A 15,792-nucleotide genomic window follows, 5' to 3' on the forward strand; every position below is an offset into this window, starting at 1 on the left:
TCGGAGTGAGGAGGTGTGGAGGGGTTTCTCTCTCTGCACGGGAGGCCGGGTCTCCGTCCCACCCTCTGGGACCCCCCCACAACCCCTCTCCCCGTCTCGGCCGGCGATTCCTCAGCCTCCCCCGCGATGCAGGATCCCCCCGGACGTCCCAGTACCGGGAACGTGTCCCCACCCTCAGGTAACGGAGCAGATTGTGGGAGAGGATGAGGAGAGTGAGGGGGAGGTGAGGGAGAGGGAGGGGAAGAGATGGGGGGGGGATAGAGGGAGGTGAGGAGTTTGGGAGCGAGGGTGGCAGCAGGGAGATGGAGTTTCCGGATGGGGAGATGCCCCGAGATGTGGAGGGGTAGGGCATCAGGGGTTTCGGAGACGGATAGGCGGGTGGGAAGCTGTTGGAGGGGATGAACACACACTGATACTCCCTCGTCCTCCCTCCACCTACCTCTCCCCTCCCTCTCTCTAACCCCGCAATCTCTCCCCGTCTCCCCTTCCCCCTCGCTCCCACACCCTCCTCAATCCCCTCACCCCTTCCCTCTGTATCCTCTCCTCTCTCTCTCTACCCCCGCGCTATCCCCAGTTCCCCGAGCTCCTCCCCCACCCTACCTCGCTCCACTCCTCTCCACTACCTCCCTCTGTCCGTCCACCCTCCCCCCTCCCTCCACTCTCACCCCTGTCCCTGAATAACTGTATAACTAATAACTAATAACTGTCCCTGAACCTGGTGCTGTGGGTCCTGAGGCTCCTGTACCTCCTTCCTGATGGTTGAGGGGTGGTAACTGTTCCTGAACCTAGTGCTGTGGGTCCTGAGGCTCCTGTACCTCCTTCCTGATGGTTGAGGGGTGATAACTGTCCCTGAACCTAGTGCTGTGGGTCCTGAGGCTCCTGTACCTCCTTCCTGATGGTTGAGGGGTGATAACTGTCCCTGAACCTGGTGGTGTGGGTCCTGAGGCTCCTGTACCTCCTTCCTGATGGTTGAGGGGAGAACTGTCCCTGAACCTGGAGGTGTGAGTCCTGATGTTTCTGTACCTCCTTCCTGATGGTTGAGGGGTAATAACTGTCCCTGAACCTGGTAGTGTAGGTCTTGAGGCTCCTGTACCTCCTTCCTGATGGTTGAGGGGTGATAACTGTCCCTGAACCTGGTGGTGTGGGTCCTGAGGTTCCTGTACCTCCTTCCTGATGGTTGAGGGGTGATAACTGTCCCTGAACCTGGTGGTGTGGGTCCTGAGGCTCCTGTACCTCCTTCCTGATGGTTGAGGGGTGATAACTGTCCCTGAACCTGGTGGTGTGGGTCCTGAGGCTCCTGTACCTCCTTCCTGATGGTTGAGGGGAGAACTGTCCCTGAACCTGGTGCTGTGGGTCCTGAGGCTCCTGTACCTCCTTCCTGATGGTTGAGGGGTGGTAACTGTTCCTGAACCTGGTGCTGTGGGTCCTGAGGCTCCTGTACCTCCTTCCTGATGGTTGAGGGGTGATAACTGTCCCTGAACCTGGTGCTGTGGGTCCTGAGGCTCCTGTACCTCCTTCCTGATGGTTGAGGGGTGATAACTGTCCCTGAACCTGGTGGTGTGGGTCCTGAGGCTCCTGTACCTCCTTCCTGATGGTTGAGGGGAGAACTGTCCCTGAACCTGGAGGTGTGAGTCCTGATGTTTCTGTACCTCCTTCCTGATGGTTGAGGGGTAATAACTGTCCCTGAACCTGGTAGTGTAGGTCTTGAGGCTCCTGTACCTCCTTCCTGATGGTTGAGGGGTGATAACTGTCCCTGAACCTGGTGGTGTGGGTCCTGAGGCTCCTGTACCTCCTTCCTGATGGTTGAGGGGTGATAACTGTCCCTGAACCTGGTGGTGTGGGTCCTGAGGCTCCTGTACCTCCTTCCTGATGGTTGAGGGGAGAACTGTCCCTGAACCTGGTGGTGTGGGTCCTGAGGCTCCTGTACCTCCTTCCTGATGTCAGCAGTGAGAAGAGAGCGTGTCCTGGGTGGTGGGGTCCCCTCTGCTTTCCTGCGACAGCGTTTCCTGTCGATTTTGTCGACGGTGGGGAGGGATTTACCCGTGACGGGCTGGGCCGTCCCAAACTGTTTTCATGTTGTCAGATTTTCCGTTCTGTCGGAGATGGTCCAAGTTTCAGAGGTCACCCCCAACCTCCAGAAGGCCGCGACCTGCCGCTCGATTCACCCTCCGTTTCGAGGGAGGGGTCTCCCCCTCGCTCCGTCTTCCCACTCTCCCTTTTCCTCCCCAGCAGAGGCCAGCCTGGAGGGGTCCCGAAGCGATGGCCCCCCCGGAGAGCCGGGAGCGGAGGTGGATCGGGGCCACCGGGCGGACGAGGTGTCGGCCCGCCTCCCCTCCGTCCAGCCGTCTCCCGGAGCCGAACTGGAACCACCGGCCCCGGGGCCCGCCCGCGCGCCGCGGCCCCAGGGGCCGGACACCGGCTGGGAGCCACCGAGGAAGAAATCCCGGACGCTGTACACGGCAGGTAGATGACGGGTGGAGAGGGGATGGGGAGCGGCGAGGGAGGGGAGGAGGAGGACCAGCCTCTCATTCTCTTCCACCCTCCCTCCCTCGTCCCTCGCTTCCCCCCCCAGAGCAACTGCAGCGGCTGGAGACGGTCTTCCACGATGACCACTACCCGGACAGCGAGAAGCGGAGGGAGATTGCCCGGCAGGTGGGCGTCACGCCGCAGAAGATCATGGTGAGCGCTCCCCTCCGCCCCGTCCGTCAGAACAACCGTCGCTCGTCCCTCTGACCCCTCCCCTCCCCCCTGTCTCTCTCCCTCCTCCCTCACTCAAACTCGCACACCATCCCCCTCGCTCACTCCGACTCCTCTCCCCTCCCCTCGCTCACTCTCCCCTCACAGTCTCTCCCCTCCTCTCCCCTCGCTCAGTCTGACCCCTCTCCCCTCCCCTCTCTCAGTCTGACCCCTCTCCTCCCCTCTCTCAGTCTGACCCCTCTCCTCCCCTCGCTCAGTCTGACCCCTCTCCTCCCCTCTCAGTCTGACCCTCTCCCCCCCTCTCTCAGTCTGACCCCTCTCCTCCCCTCTCTCAGTCTGACCCCTCTCCTCCCCTCGCTCAGTCTGACCCCTCTCCTCCCCTCGCTCAGTCTGACCCCTCTCCTCCCCTCTCAGTCTGACCCTCTCCCCCCCTCTCAGTCTGACCCTCTCCCCTCCCCTCTCAGTCTGACCCTCTCCCCTCCCCTCTCAGTCTGACCCTCTCCCCTCCCCTCTCAGTCTGACCCTCTCCCCTCCCCTCTCAGTCTGACCCTCTCCCCTCCCCTCTCAGTCTGACCCTCTCCCCTCCCCTCTCAGTCTGACCCTCTCCCCCCCCTCTCAGTCTGACCCCTCTCCTCCCCTCGCTCAGTCTGACCCCTCCCCTCCCCTCGCTCAGTCTGACCCCTCCCCTCCCCTCGCTCAGTCTGACCCCTCCCCTCCCCTCGCTCAGTCTGACCCCTCCCCTCCCCTCGCTCAGTCTGACCCCTCTCCTCCCCTCGCTCAGTCTGACCCCTCTCCTCCCCTCGCTCAGTCTGACCCCTCTCCTCCCCTCGCTCAGTCTGACCCCTCTCCTCCCCTCGCTCAGTCTGACCCCTCTCCTCCCCTCGCTCAGTCTGACCCCTCTCCTCCCCTCGCTCAGTCTGACCCCTCTCCTCCCCTCGCTCAGTCTGACCCCTCTCCTCCCCTCGCTCAGTCTGACCCCTCTCCTCCCCTCGCTCAGTCTGACCCCTCTCCTCCCCTCGCTCAGTCTGACCCCTCTCCTCCCCTCGCTCAGTCTGACCCCTCCCCTCCCCTCGCTCAGTCTGACCCCTCCCCTCCCCTCGCTCAGTCTGACCCCTCCCCTCCCCTCGCTCAGTCTGACCCCTCCCCTCCCCTCGCTCAGTCTGACCCCTCCCCTCCCCTCGCTCAGTCTGACCCCTCCCCTCCCCTCGCTCAGTCTGACCCCTCTCCCCTCCCCTCGCTCACTGACCCCTCCCCTCCCCTCGCTCACTGACCCCTCCCCTCCCCTCGCTCACTGACCCCTCTCCCCTCCCCTCGCTCAGTCTGACCCCTCTCCCCTCCCCTCGCTCAGTCTGACCCCTCTCCCCTCCCCTCGCTCAGTCTGACCCCTCTCCCCTCCCCTCGCTCAGTCTGACCCCTCTCCCCTCCCCTCGCTCAGTCTGACCCCTCTCCCCTCCCCTCGCTCACTGACCCCTCTCCCCTCCCCTCGCTCAGTCTGACCCCTCTCCCCTCCCCTCGCTCAGTCTGACCCCTCTCCCTCCCCTCGCTCAGTCTGACCCCTCTCCCCTCCCCTCGCTCAGTCTGACCCCTCTCCCCTCCCCTCGCTCAGTCTGACCCCTCTCCCCTCCCCTCGCTCAGTCTGACCCCTCTCCCCTCCCCTCGCTCAGTCTGACCCCTCTCCCCTCCCCTCGCTCAGTCTGACCCCTCTCCCCTCCCCTCGCTCAGTCTGACCCCTCTCCCCTCCCCTCGCTCAGTCTGACCCCTCTCCCCTCCCCTCGCTCAGTCTGACCCCTCTCCCCTCCCCTCGCTCAGTCTGACCCCTCTCCCCTCCCCTCGCTCAGTCTGACCCCTCTCCCCTCCCCTCGCTCAGTCTGACCCCTCTCCCCTCCCCTCGCTCAGTCTGACCCCTCTCCCCTCCCCTCGCTCAGTCTGACCCCTCTCCCCTCGCTCAGTCTGACCCCTCTCCCCTCGCTCAGTCTGACCCCTCTCCCCTCGCTCAGTCTGACCCCTCTCCTCCCCTCTCTCAGTCTGACCCCTCTCCTCCCCTCTCTCAGTCTGACCCCTCTCCTCCCCTCTCTCAGTCTGACCCCTCTCCTCCCCTCTCTCAGTCTGACCCCTCTCCTCCCCTCGCTCAGTCTGACCCCTCTCCTCCCCTCTCAGTCTGACCCTCTCCCCCCCTCTCTCAGTCTGACCCCTCTCCTCCCCTCTCTCAGTCTGACCCCTCTCCTCCCTCGCTCAGTCTGACCCCTCTCCTCCCCTCGCTGTCTGACCCCTCTCCTCCCCTCGCTCAGTCTGACCCCTCTCCTCCCCTCTCAGTCTGACCCTCTCCCCCCCTCTCAGTCTGACCCTCTCCCCTCCCCTCTCAGTCTGACCCTCTCCCTCCCCTCTCAGTCTGACCCTCTCCCCTCTCCTCTCAGTCTGACCCTCTCCCCTCCCCTCTCAGTCTGACCCTCTCCCCTCCCCTCTCAGTCTGACCCTCTCCCCCCCCTCTCAGTCTGACCCCTCTCCTCCCCTCGCTCAGTCTGACCCCTCCCCTCCCCTCGCTCAGTCTGACCCCTCCCCTCCCCCTCGCTCAGTCTGACCCCTCCCCTCCCCTCGCTCAGTCTGACCCCTCCCCTCCCCTCGCTCAGTCTGACCCCTCCCCTCCCCTCGCTCAGTCTGACCCCTCTCCTCCCCTCGCTCAGTCTGACCCCTCTCCTCCCCTCGCTCAGTCTGACCCCTCTCCTCCCCTCGCTCAGTCTGACCCCTCTCCTCCCCTCGCTCAGTCTGACCCCTCTCCTCCCCTCGCTCAGTCTGACCCCTCCCCTCCCCTCGCTCAGTCTGACCCCTCTCCTCCCCTCGCTCAGTCTGACCCCTCCCCTCCCCTCGCTCAGTCTGACCCCTCCCCTCCCCTCGCTCAGTCTGACCCCTCCCCTCCCCTCGCTCAGTCTGACCCCTCCCCTCCCCTCGCTCAGTCTGACCCCTCCCCTCCCCTCGCTCAGTCTGACCCCTCCCCTCCCCTCGCTCAGTCTGACCCCTCCCCTCCCCTCGCTCAGTCTGACCCCTCCCCTCCCCTCGCTCAGTCTGACCCCTCCCCTCCCCTCGCTCACTGACCCCTCTCCCCTCCCCTCGCTCAGTCTGACCCCTCTCCCCTCCCCTCGCTCAGTCTGACCCCTCTCCCCTCCCCTCGCTCAGTCTGACCCCTCTCCCCTCCCCTCGCTCAGTCTGACCCCTCTCCCCTCCCCTCGCTCAGTCTGACCCCTCTCCCCTCCCCTCGCTCAGTCTGACCCCTCTCCCCTCCCCTCGCTCAGTCTGACCCCTCTCCCCTCCCCTCGCTCAGTCTGACCCCTCTCCCCTCCCCTCGCTCAGTCTGACCCTCTCCCTCCCCTCGCTCAGTCTGACCCCTCTCCCCTCGCTCAGTCTGACCCCTCTCCCCTCGCTCAGTCTGACCCCCCTCCCCTCGCTCAGTCTGACCCCCCTCCCCTCGCTCAGTCTGACCCCCCTCCCCTCGCTCAGTCTGACCCCCCTCCCCTCGCTCAGTCTGACCCCCCTCCCCTCGCTCAGTCTGACCCCCCTCCCCTCGCTCAGTCTGACCCCCCTCCCTCGCTCAGTCTGACCCCCCTCCCCTCGCTCAGTCTGACCCCCCTCCCCTCGCTCAGTCTGACCCCTCTCCCCTCGCTCAGTCTGACCCCTCTCCCTCGCTCAGTCTGACCCCTCTCCCCTCCCCTCTGTCTGACCCCTCTCCTCTCCCCTCGCTCAGTCTGACCCCTCTCCCCTCGCTCAGTCTGACCCCTCTCCCCTCCCCTCTCTCAGTCTGACCCCTCTCCCCTCCCCTCGCTCAGTCTGACCCCTCTCCCCTCGTCCTCTCTCAGTCTGACCCCTCTCCCCTCGCTCAGTCTGACCCCTCTCCCTCGTCCTCTCTCAGTCTGACCCCTCTCCCCTCCCCTCGCTCAGTCTGACCCCTCTCCCCTCGCTCAGTCTGACCCCTCTCCCCTCGCTCAGTCTGACCCCTCTCCCCTCGCTCAGTCTGACCCCTCTCCCCTCGTCCTCTCTCAGTCTGACCCCTCTCCTCTCCCCTCTCTCAGTCTGACCCCTCTCCTCTCCCCTCGCTCAGTCTGACCCCTCTCCCCTCGTCCTCGCTCAGTCTGACCCCTCTCCCCTCCCCTCGCTCAGTCTGACCCCTCTCCCCTCGCTCAGTCTGACCCCTCTCCCCTCGCTCAGTCTGACCCCTCTCCCCTCGCTCAGTCTGACCCCTCTCCCCTCGCTCAGTCTGACCCCTCTCCCCTCCCCTCGCTCAGTCTGACCCCTCTCCCCTCCCCTCGCTCAGTCTGACCCCTCTCCCCTCCCCTCGCTCAGTCTGACCCCTCTCCCCTCCCCTCGCTCAGTCTGACCCCTCTCCCCTCCCCTCGCTCAGTCTGACCCCTCTCCCCTCCCCTCGCTCAGTCTGACCCCTCTCCCCTCCCCTCGCTCAGTCTGACCCCTCTCCCCTCATCCTCACTCGCTCTAACCTCAGCCCCCTCTGCTCCCTCTCAGGTCTGGTTCCAGAATCGCCGGGCAAAGTGGAGGAAGGCGGAGCGGAGCAACGAGAAGCCCTCCCGCTTCCTGTCGAGGGCAGGGCCGGGCTGCCAGGGGCTGGGGCTGGGGCCGGGCCCCTCCCTCGGGCCCTTCCCCCTCACCTTCACCCTCAGCACTGCCTACCAGAGGTAACTGCTCCCCATCCTCCCTGCCGTTCATCCCACCCTCGCTCCGGAACTACCTCTCCCCTTCCTACTCCCTCTCCCCCCTCTCTCTCCCTCACTCTCTCTCTCTCTCTCTCTCTTTCACAGCACCCAGCCAAACCCGTCTGTGGAGCCACAGCGATGGATCTCAGCTACAGGTGAGGAGGCCTCCCTCCTCAAACCCCCCCCAACACCACCCTTTGGCTCCCTCCCACCTCCAATCCCTGCCCTCCCTTTTCTCTCTGTGATTCCCTCCGCTCCCCCTACCTCTCCGAAAGAAATGGACAGAGCCTCTGGTAAACTCTCTCTTCCTCTTTCTTTTCCCCTTCCTCTCCCTCTTTCCCCCTCTTCCCTCTCCCCCCTGCCCCTCGCCTTCCCTCCCCCTCCCCACCCTCTCTCCCTCTCACTCCCCTCTGCCCTTCACCCTCTCTCTCCCCTCTCCCCCTCCCTCCCCTCTGCCCCATCCATCTCCCCCTCTCACCCCTCCCCTCCTATCCCTCTCTCTCTCTCCCCCCTCCCCTCCTATCCCTCTCTCTCACCCCTCCCCTCCTATCCCCCTCTCTCCCCCTACCCTCCTACCCCTCTCACTCACCCCTCCCCTCCTATCCCCCTCTCTCACCCCTCCCCTCCTATCCCCCTCTCTCTCCCCCTCCCCTCCTATCCCCCTCTCTCTCCCCCCTCCCCTCCTATCCCTCTCTCTCCCCCTACCCTCCTATCCCTCTCACTCACCCCTCCCCTCCTATCCCCCTCTCTCACCCCTCCCCTCCTATCCCTCTCTCTCTCTCCCCCTCCCCTCCTATCCCTCTCTCTCTCTCCCCCTCCCCTCCTATCCCTCTCTCTCCCCCTCCCCTCCTATCCCTCTCTCTCCCCCTCCCCTCCTATCCCCCTCTCTCTCTCCCCCCTCCCCTAACCCCGAACAGGACCGGAGCCCCCTCCCTGCTCCGAGGGGGCGCCCCACCCCGGGGGTCTCTTTGCCCCGCCCGAGCCCCCCCAGCTGGAGAGCCCGCCCCCGCTGCGCAGGGCGACCCTCCCCCCGGACGTGATGGGCACCGGCTCAGCCAATCACATCAGGCCGCTGGCCATGGACCCGCCCCCGCCGTCGCCGCCGACCAACCCGGAGGAGAGCTGCGTCGACCTGTACCCGCTGGGCGGGGAGTGTCTGGGGTGAGTGAGGGTGGGGTTCCCCTCAGCCCTCCTCCTACCTCTTCCCCTCACCCCTCCTCCTACCTCTTCCCCTCACCCCTCCTCCTACCTCTTCCCCTCACCCCTCCTCCTACCTCTTCCCCTCACCCCTCCTCCTACCTCTTCCCCTCACCCCTCCTCCTACCTCTTCCCCTCACCCCTCCTCCTACCTCTTCCCCTCACCCCTCCTCCTACCTCTTCCCCTCACCCTTCCTCCTACCTCTTCCCCTCACCCCTCCTCCTACCTCTTTCCCTCACCCCTCTCCCCTTACCCCTCCTCCTACCTCTTCCCCTTACCCCTCCTCCTACCTCTTCCCCTCACCCCTCCTCCTACCTCTTCCCCTCACCCCTCCTCCTACCTCTTCCCCTCACCCCTCCTCCTACCTCTTCCCCTCACCCCTCCTCCTACCTCTTCCCCTCACCCCTCCTCCTACCTCTTCCCCTCACCCCTCCTCCTACCTCTTCCCCTCACCCTCCTCCTACCTCTTCCCCTCACCCCTCCTCCTACCTCTTCCCCTCACCCCTCCTCCTACCTCTTCCCCTCACCCCTCCTCCTACCTCTTCCCCTCACCCCTCCTCCTACCTCTTTCCCTCACCCCTCTCCCCCTTACCCCTCCTCCTACCCCCTTACCCCTCCTCCTACCTCTTCCCCTCACCCCTCCTCCTATCTCAACCCCTCACCCCTCCTCCTACCTCTTCCCCTCACCCCTCCTCCTACCTCTTCCCCTCACCCCTCCTCCTACCTCTTCCCCTCACCCCTCCTCCTACCTCTTCCCCTCACCCCTCCTCCTACCTCTTCCCCTCACCCCTCCTCCTACCTCTTCCCCTCACCCCTCCTCCTTACCTTTTACCTCTTCCCTCACCCCTCTCCCCCTTACCCCTCCTCCTACCTCTTCCCCTCACCCCTCCTCCTACCTCTTCCCCTCACCCCTCCTCCTACCTCTTCCCCTCACCCCTCCTCCTACCTCTCCCCCTCACCCCTCCTCCTACCTCTCCCCCTCACCCCTCCTCCTACCTCTCCCCCTCACCCCTCCTCCTACCTCTCCCCCTCACCCCTCCTCCTACCTCTCCCCCTCACCCCTCCTCCTACCTCTCCCCCTCACCCCTCCTCCTACCTCTCCCCCTCACCCCTCCTCCTACCTCTCCCCCTCACCCCTCCTCCTCCCTCTCCCCCTCACCCCTCCTATCTCTTCCCCTCACCCCTCCTCCTACCTCTTCCCATCCCCTCATCCCCTCACCCCTCATCCTATCTCAACCCCTCATCCGTCCTCCTACCTCTTCCCCTCACTTCCCACCCCTCCTCCTACCTCATCCCCTCACTTCCCACCCCTCCTCCTACCTTTTCCCCTCACCTCCCACCCAACCTTCTACGCTCCAAAGAATAAAGACCTAACTTGTTCAAACTTTCCCTGTGACTCAGGTGCTGAAACCCAGGTAACATTCTAGTAAATCTCCTCTGTACTCTCTCTAATTTGTTGACATCTTTCCTATAATTCATTGACCAGAACTGTACACAATACTCCAAATTCGGCCTCACCAACGCCTTGTACAATTTTAACGTTACATCCCAACTTCTGTACTCAATGCTCTGATTTATAAAGGCCAGAATACCAAAAGCTTTCTTCACCACCCTATCCACACGAGATTCCACCTTCAGGGAACTATGCACCATTATTCCCAGATCACTCTGTTCTACTGCGTTCCTCAATGCCCGACCATTTACCATGTATGTCCTGTTTTGATTATTCCCACCAAAATGTAGCACCTCACACTGATCAGCATTAAACTCCATCTGCCATCGTTCAGCCCACTCTTCGAACTGGCCTAAATCTCTCTGCAAGCTTGTCTGTCCGTGGCCTCCTCTACCGTCAAGATGAGGCCACGCGCAGGTCGATGGAGCAATACCTTATCTCCCACCTAGGCAACCTCCTACCTGCCAGCATGAACATCCCAACTCACTGACCTCCGTTGATACCCCTGCCCCCCCCCTTACCCCCATCCCTATCTATTATTTCAGTCTGGTTCTCTTTCTCTCTCCCCCCCCACTATAATCTCCCTACCTTTCTTTTGCTTTTATTTCCCATAATTGCCCACCTTCCCCCCCCCCCACCAGCCCAATTCCCTCCAGCCTATCAATTCACAGCTCTCTACTTCATCCCTCCCTCCCCCCACTTCTTATCCCCCCTCGACCTTCCCACGTTACTCCACTCCTGATGAAGGGTTTCGGCCCGAAACGTCGTCACTCCCTCCTCCCGCAGACGCCGTCTGGCCTGCCGAGTTCTGCCAGCATTTCGTGTTTCTTTTTAAAAATTTATTTCCAGCGTCTGCAGATTCACTCGTGTTGTCTGATAGAAACATATCAAATTGTGACAGGGACGGATAAGATGGAGGCAGGAAAGTGGTTTCCACCGGTGGGTGAGACGAGAGCGAGGGGAGACAGCCGGAAGATTCGCGGGGTGGGGAGGGGAAGATTTAGGACGGAAGAGGAACTGCTTTTCCCCAGAGACCGGTGAATCTGTGGAATTCCCTGCCCCGTGAAGCAGAGGGGGCTGCCTCAGTGAATATATTTAAGACACAGTTAGATAGGGTTAGAAGGCGGACGGTGTATTTGTATGAATTGGGAGGAAATGTTATAGACAATAGACAATAGGTGCAGAAGTAGACCATTCGGCCCCTCGAGCCTGCACCGCCATTCTGAGATCATGACTGATCATCTACTATCAATACCCGGTTCCTGCCTTGTCCCCATTTCCCTTGATTCCCCTATCCATAAGACACCTATCTAGCTCCTTCTTGAAAGCATCCAGAGAATTGGCCTCCACTGCCTTCCGAGGCAGTGCATTCCAGACCCCCACAACTCTCTGGGAGAAGAAGTTTCTCCTTAACTCTGTCCTAAATGACCTACCCCTTATTCTCAAACCATGCCCTCTGGTACTGGACTCTCCCAGCATCTGGGACATATTTCCTGCCTCTATCTTGCCCAATCCCTTAATAATCTTATATGTTGCAATCAGATCCCCTCTCAATCTCCTTAATTCCTGCGTGTACAAGCCCAGTCTCTCTGACCTAAATGGTAATGGTAAGACTCTTGTCAGTGTGGAGGATCAGAGGGATCCTGGGGTCCGAGTCCATAGGACGCTCAAATCAGCTGCGCAGGTTGACTCTGTGGTTAAGAAGGCGGACGGTGTGTTGGTCTTCATCGATCGTGGGATTGAGTTCAGGAGCCGAGAGGTAATGTTACAGCTCTATAGGACCCTGGTCAGACCCCACTTGGAGTACTGTGCTCAGTTCTGGTCGCCTCACTACAGGAAGGACGTGGAAGCCATAGAAAGGGTGCGGAGGAGATTTACAAGGATGTTGCCTGGATTGAGTTTAGGAGCCGAGGGGTAATGTTACAGCTCTATAGGACCCTGGTCAGACCCCACTTGGAGTACTGTGCTCAGTTCTGGTCACCTCACTACAGGAAGGACGTGGAAACCATAGAAAGGGTGCGGAGGAGATTTACAAGGATGTTGCCTGGATTGAGTTTAGGAGCCGAGGGGTAATGTTACAGCTCTATAGGACCCTGGTCAGACCCCACTTGGAGTACTCTGCTCAGTTCTGGTCGCCTCACTACAGGAAGGACGTGGAAACCATAGAAAGGGTGCGGAGGAGATTTACAAGGCTGTTGCCTGGATTGGGGAGCGTGCCCTGTGAGAATAGGTTGAGTGAACTCGGCCTTTTCTCCTCGGAGCGACGGAGGGTGAGAGGTGACCCGATAGAGGGGTACGAGATGATGAGAGGCATTGATCTTATATGTTTCAATCAGATCCCCTCACAATCTCCTTAATTCCAGCATGTACAAGCCCAGTCTCTCTGACCTAAATGGTAATAGTAAGACTTGTCAGTGTGGAGGATCAGAGGGATCCTGGGGTCCGAGTCCATAGGACGCTCAAAGCAGCTGCGCAGGTTGACTCTGTGGTTAAGAAGGCGGACGGTGGATATTCCTTAGACAGAGACCATAGAACACTACAGAACAGAAACAGACCCTTTGGCCCATCTAGTCCATGCCGACCATTAATCTGCCCCGTCCCATCCACCTGCTCTCCTGACTCGAGGGAGGACAGACTGACTTTGGGGGCAGTGCAGGGGAGATTCACCAGGGTGATTCCAGGGATGAGGGGGTTGGACTGTGAGGAGAGACAGAGTCACCCGGGACTGTACTCTCTGGAATGCAGAAGGAGGAGAGGGGATCTTACAGAAACATACAAAGTTAGATAGAGGCAGGAAAGTGGTTTCCACCGGTGGGTGAGAGGAGAGCGAGGGGAGACAGCCGGAAGATTCGGGGGTGGGGGGGGGGGGGGAAGATTGAGGACGGAGACGAAGAGGAACTGCTTTTCCCCAGAGAGCGGTGAATCTGTGGAATTCCCTGCCCCGTGAAGGAGAGGGGGCTGCCTCAGTGAATATATTTTGGACTAGGTCGGGTAGATGTTGACAGAGTCGGGGGGATTGAGGGTCGTGGGGGAAAGGGGAGGCGGGTGCAGCTGAGTTTACGGTCAGACCAGCCATGAACTCACTGAACGGCGGGGCAGGCTCGACGGGTTTAATGGGCGACCCCTGCTCCTATTTTTTTGAAGTTTCTCCCGTTGCACACCCCTCCGACTGAGAGGTGCCGCGGTAGCTCTCTGGTACTGTCGACCCAGGTTCAATTCCCACCGCAGCCCACCAGGAGCGCGAAAGTTCTCTCTCTCTCTCCCCCCCCCCCCCCCCCGGGGCCCCCGGTTATTCCCCCCCCTCCCCAACAATCGGTCGCTTTTAAATTTTTAAGCTGGGTGGCAGTGTGAAATGTCAGGAGGATGTTATGAGAATGCAGGGTGACTTGGACAGGTTGGGTGAGAGGGCAAGTGTATGGCAGATGCAGTTTAATGTGGATAAAAGTGAGGTTATCCACTTTGGTGGCAGGAACAGGAAGGCAGATTACTATCTAAATGGAGTCAAGTTAGGAAAAGGGGAAGTACAACGAGATCTAGGTGTTCTTGTACATCAGTCAATGAAAGCAAGCATGCAGGTACAGCAGGCCGCGAAGAAAGCAAATGGCATGCTGGCCTTTATAACAAGAGGAATTGAGTATAGGAGTAAAGAGGTCCTTCTGCAGCTGTACAGGGCCCTGGTGAGACCCCACCTGGAGTATTGTGTGCAGTTCTGGTCTCCAAATTTGAGGAAGGACATTCTTGCTAATGAGGGAGTGCAGCGTAGGTTCACGAGGTTAATTCCCGGAATGGCGGGACTGTCATATGTTGAATGATGGGAGCGACTGGGCTTGTACACACTGGAATTTAGAAGGATGAGAGGGGATCTGATTGAAACACATAAGATTACTAAGGGATTGGACACGCTGGAGGCAGGAAGCATGTTCCCGCTGATGGGTGAGTCCCGAACCAGAGGCCACAGTTTAAGAATAAGGGGTCGGCCATTTGGAATGTAGATGCGGAGAAACCTTTTCACCCAGAGAGTGGTGGATCTGTGGAATGCTCTGCCCCAGAAGGCAGTGGAGGCCAAGTCTCTGGATGCATTCAGGAGAGAGTTAGATAGAGCTCTTATAGATAGCGGGGTCGAGGGATATGGGGAGAGGGCAGGAACGGGGTACTGATTGTGGATGATCAGCCAGGATCACAGTGAATGGCGGGGCTGGCTCGAAGGGCCGAATGGCCGACTCCTGCACCTACTGTCTGTCGTCTATTGGTCGATCATCCAAGAAGGCAGACCAGGGGCTCTATCTCGTCAGGGCTTTGAGGAGATCTGGCCCTACCGACTTCCCCCGGATGCACGGGGACTGGTCCCGCCTCTGTCTGGGATGGGGGTTTCTCCCCCCTTCCCCAGCCCTATCACTCCGGTTCCCATCCGCCCCACTCCCCGCCAGATGAGTTCCACGCCTCCCTAACAGCTCCGTTAAATGTGCCCGTTGGGATATCGGACCCCTCTGGGCTCGGGTGTAACCCGTCCCTTTCTGGACGGGTCGTACCTGCCCCAGAAGAGGCCCCAGTGGTCCAGGAGCCCGAAGCCCCTGCCCCAGTCCCCCAGCCACACGTTAATACGGCGGATCGTGCTATTCCCTGCCCTTGCTAGCGCGTGCCACAGGCAGCAATCCAGGGATCACTACCCTGGAGGTCCTGCCTTTCAGCTTCCTACCCACCCCCCTCAATTCTCTCCTCGGGACCTCCTCCCCCATTTCTACCTACAACGCTGGTACCGAGACTCCTGGCCGGCCACCCTCTCCCTTCGGATCCGAGACGTCCCGTCCCCGGGAGGCAGCGCACCATGCGGGTGTCTCTGTCGGGCTGGCAGAACCTCCTCACTGCCGCGTTCCTCATCTTAGTAATCTTATGTGTTTCAATCAGATCCCCTCTCATCCTTCTAAATTCCAGTGTGTACAAGCCCAGTCGCTCCAATCTTTCAACATGTGACAGTCCCGCCATCCTGGGAATTAACCTCGTGAACCTACGCCGCACTCCCTCAATAGCAGGAATGTCCCTCCTCAAATTTGGAGACCAGAACTGCACACAATACTCCAGGTGGGGTCTCACCAGAGCCCTGTACAGCTGCAGAAGGACCTCTTTACTCCTACACTCAATTCCTCTTGTTATAAAGGCCAGCATGCCATTAGCTTTCTTCACTGCCCGCTGTACCTGCATGCTTGCTTTCATTGACTGACGTACAAGAACACCTAGATCTCGTTGTACTTCCCCTTTTCCTAACTTGACTCCATTTAGATAGTAATCTGCCTTCCTGTTCCTGCCACCAAAGTGGATAACCCCACATTTATCCACATTAAACTGCATCTGCCATGCATTTGCCCACTCACCCAACCTGTCCAAGTCACCCTGCATTCTCCTGTACCCTCATCGTGTGACACTCGCCTGCATTTGGTCCCGGAGTTACTAACTCGACCCCCTCTGTTCCAGGGACTACAGCGGGCAGCTGGCTGAGGACCCCCTCGGAGGGCAGCCGCACTTCGGCAGGACTGGGGTGACCCAGGCAGGGGCCACACTGCCCCAGGGCATGGTGGCGGGCCCCTGGGGGTTCGAGAGCAGCCCCCCCTTCCTGACTCTCAGCTCCGGGGTCACCAGCAGCGGCTACAACCCCTTTAACACAGTCCACGCCGGCTACGGCAATGCAGGAGTATCGGGTAGGCAGGGTAAGGTTCACTCTGTGTCCGACCACGGGAGAGTGTGATGGGACG

At 60.7% G+C, this 15,792-nt stretch overlaps 1 protein-coding gene across 1 annotated transcript; it reads left to right on the top strand.

The window, feature by feature from the left end:
• Window positions 1–1,825: 1,825 nt before the first annotated feature.
• On the top strand, window positions 1,826–15,587 carry LOC132386626 (paired mesoderm homeobox protein 2-like; the record flags this gene model as incomplete). Its single annotated transcript, XM_059958920.1, has 6 exons — window positions 1,826–2,463; window positions 2,573–2,679; window positions 7,207–7,376; window positions 7,500–7,549; window positions 8,312–8,555; window positions 15,515–15,587. Coding segments are annotated over exons 1-6 (1,170 nt in total), but the record flags the coding sequence as incomplete, so codon positions are not given.
• Window positions 15,588–15,792: the final 205 nt, after the last annotated feature.

Source organism: Hypanus sabinus, unplaced genomic scaffold (assembly GCF_030144855.1).
Source record: "Hypanus sabinus isolate sHypSab1 unplaced genomic scaffold, sHypSab1.hap1 scaffold_1233, whole genome shotgun sequence".
NCBI lineage: Eukaryota > Metazoa > Chordata > Chondrichthyes > Myliobatiformes > Dasyatidae > Hypanus > Hypanus sabinus.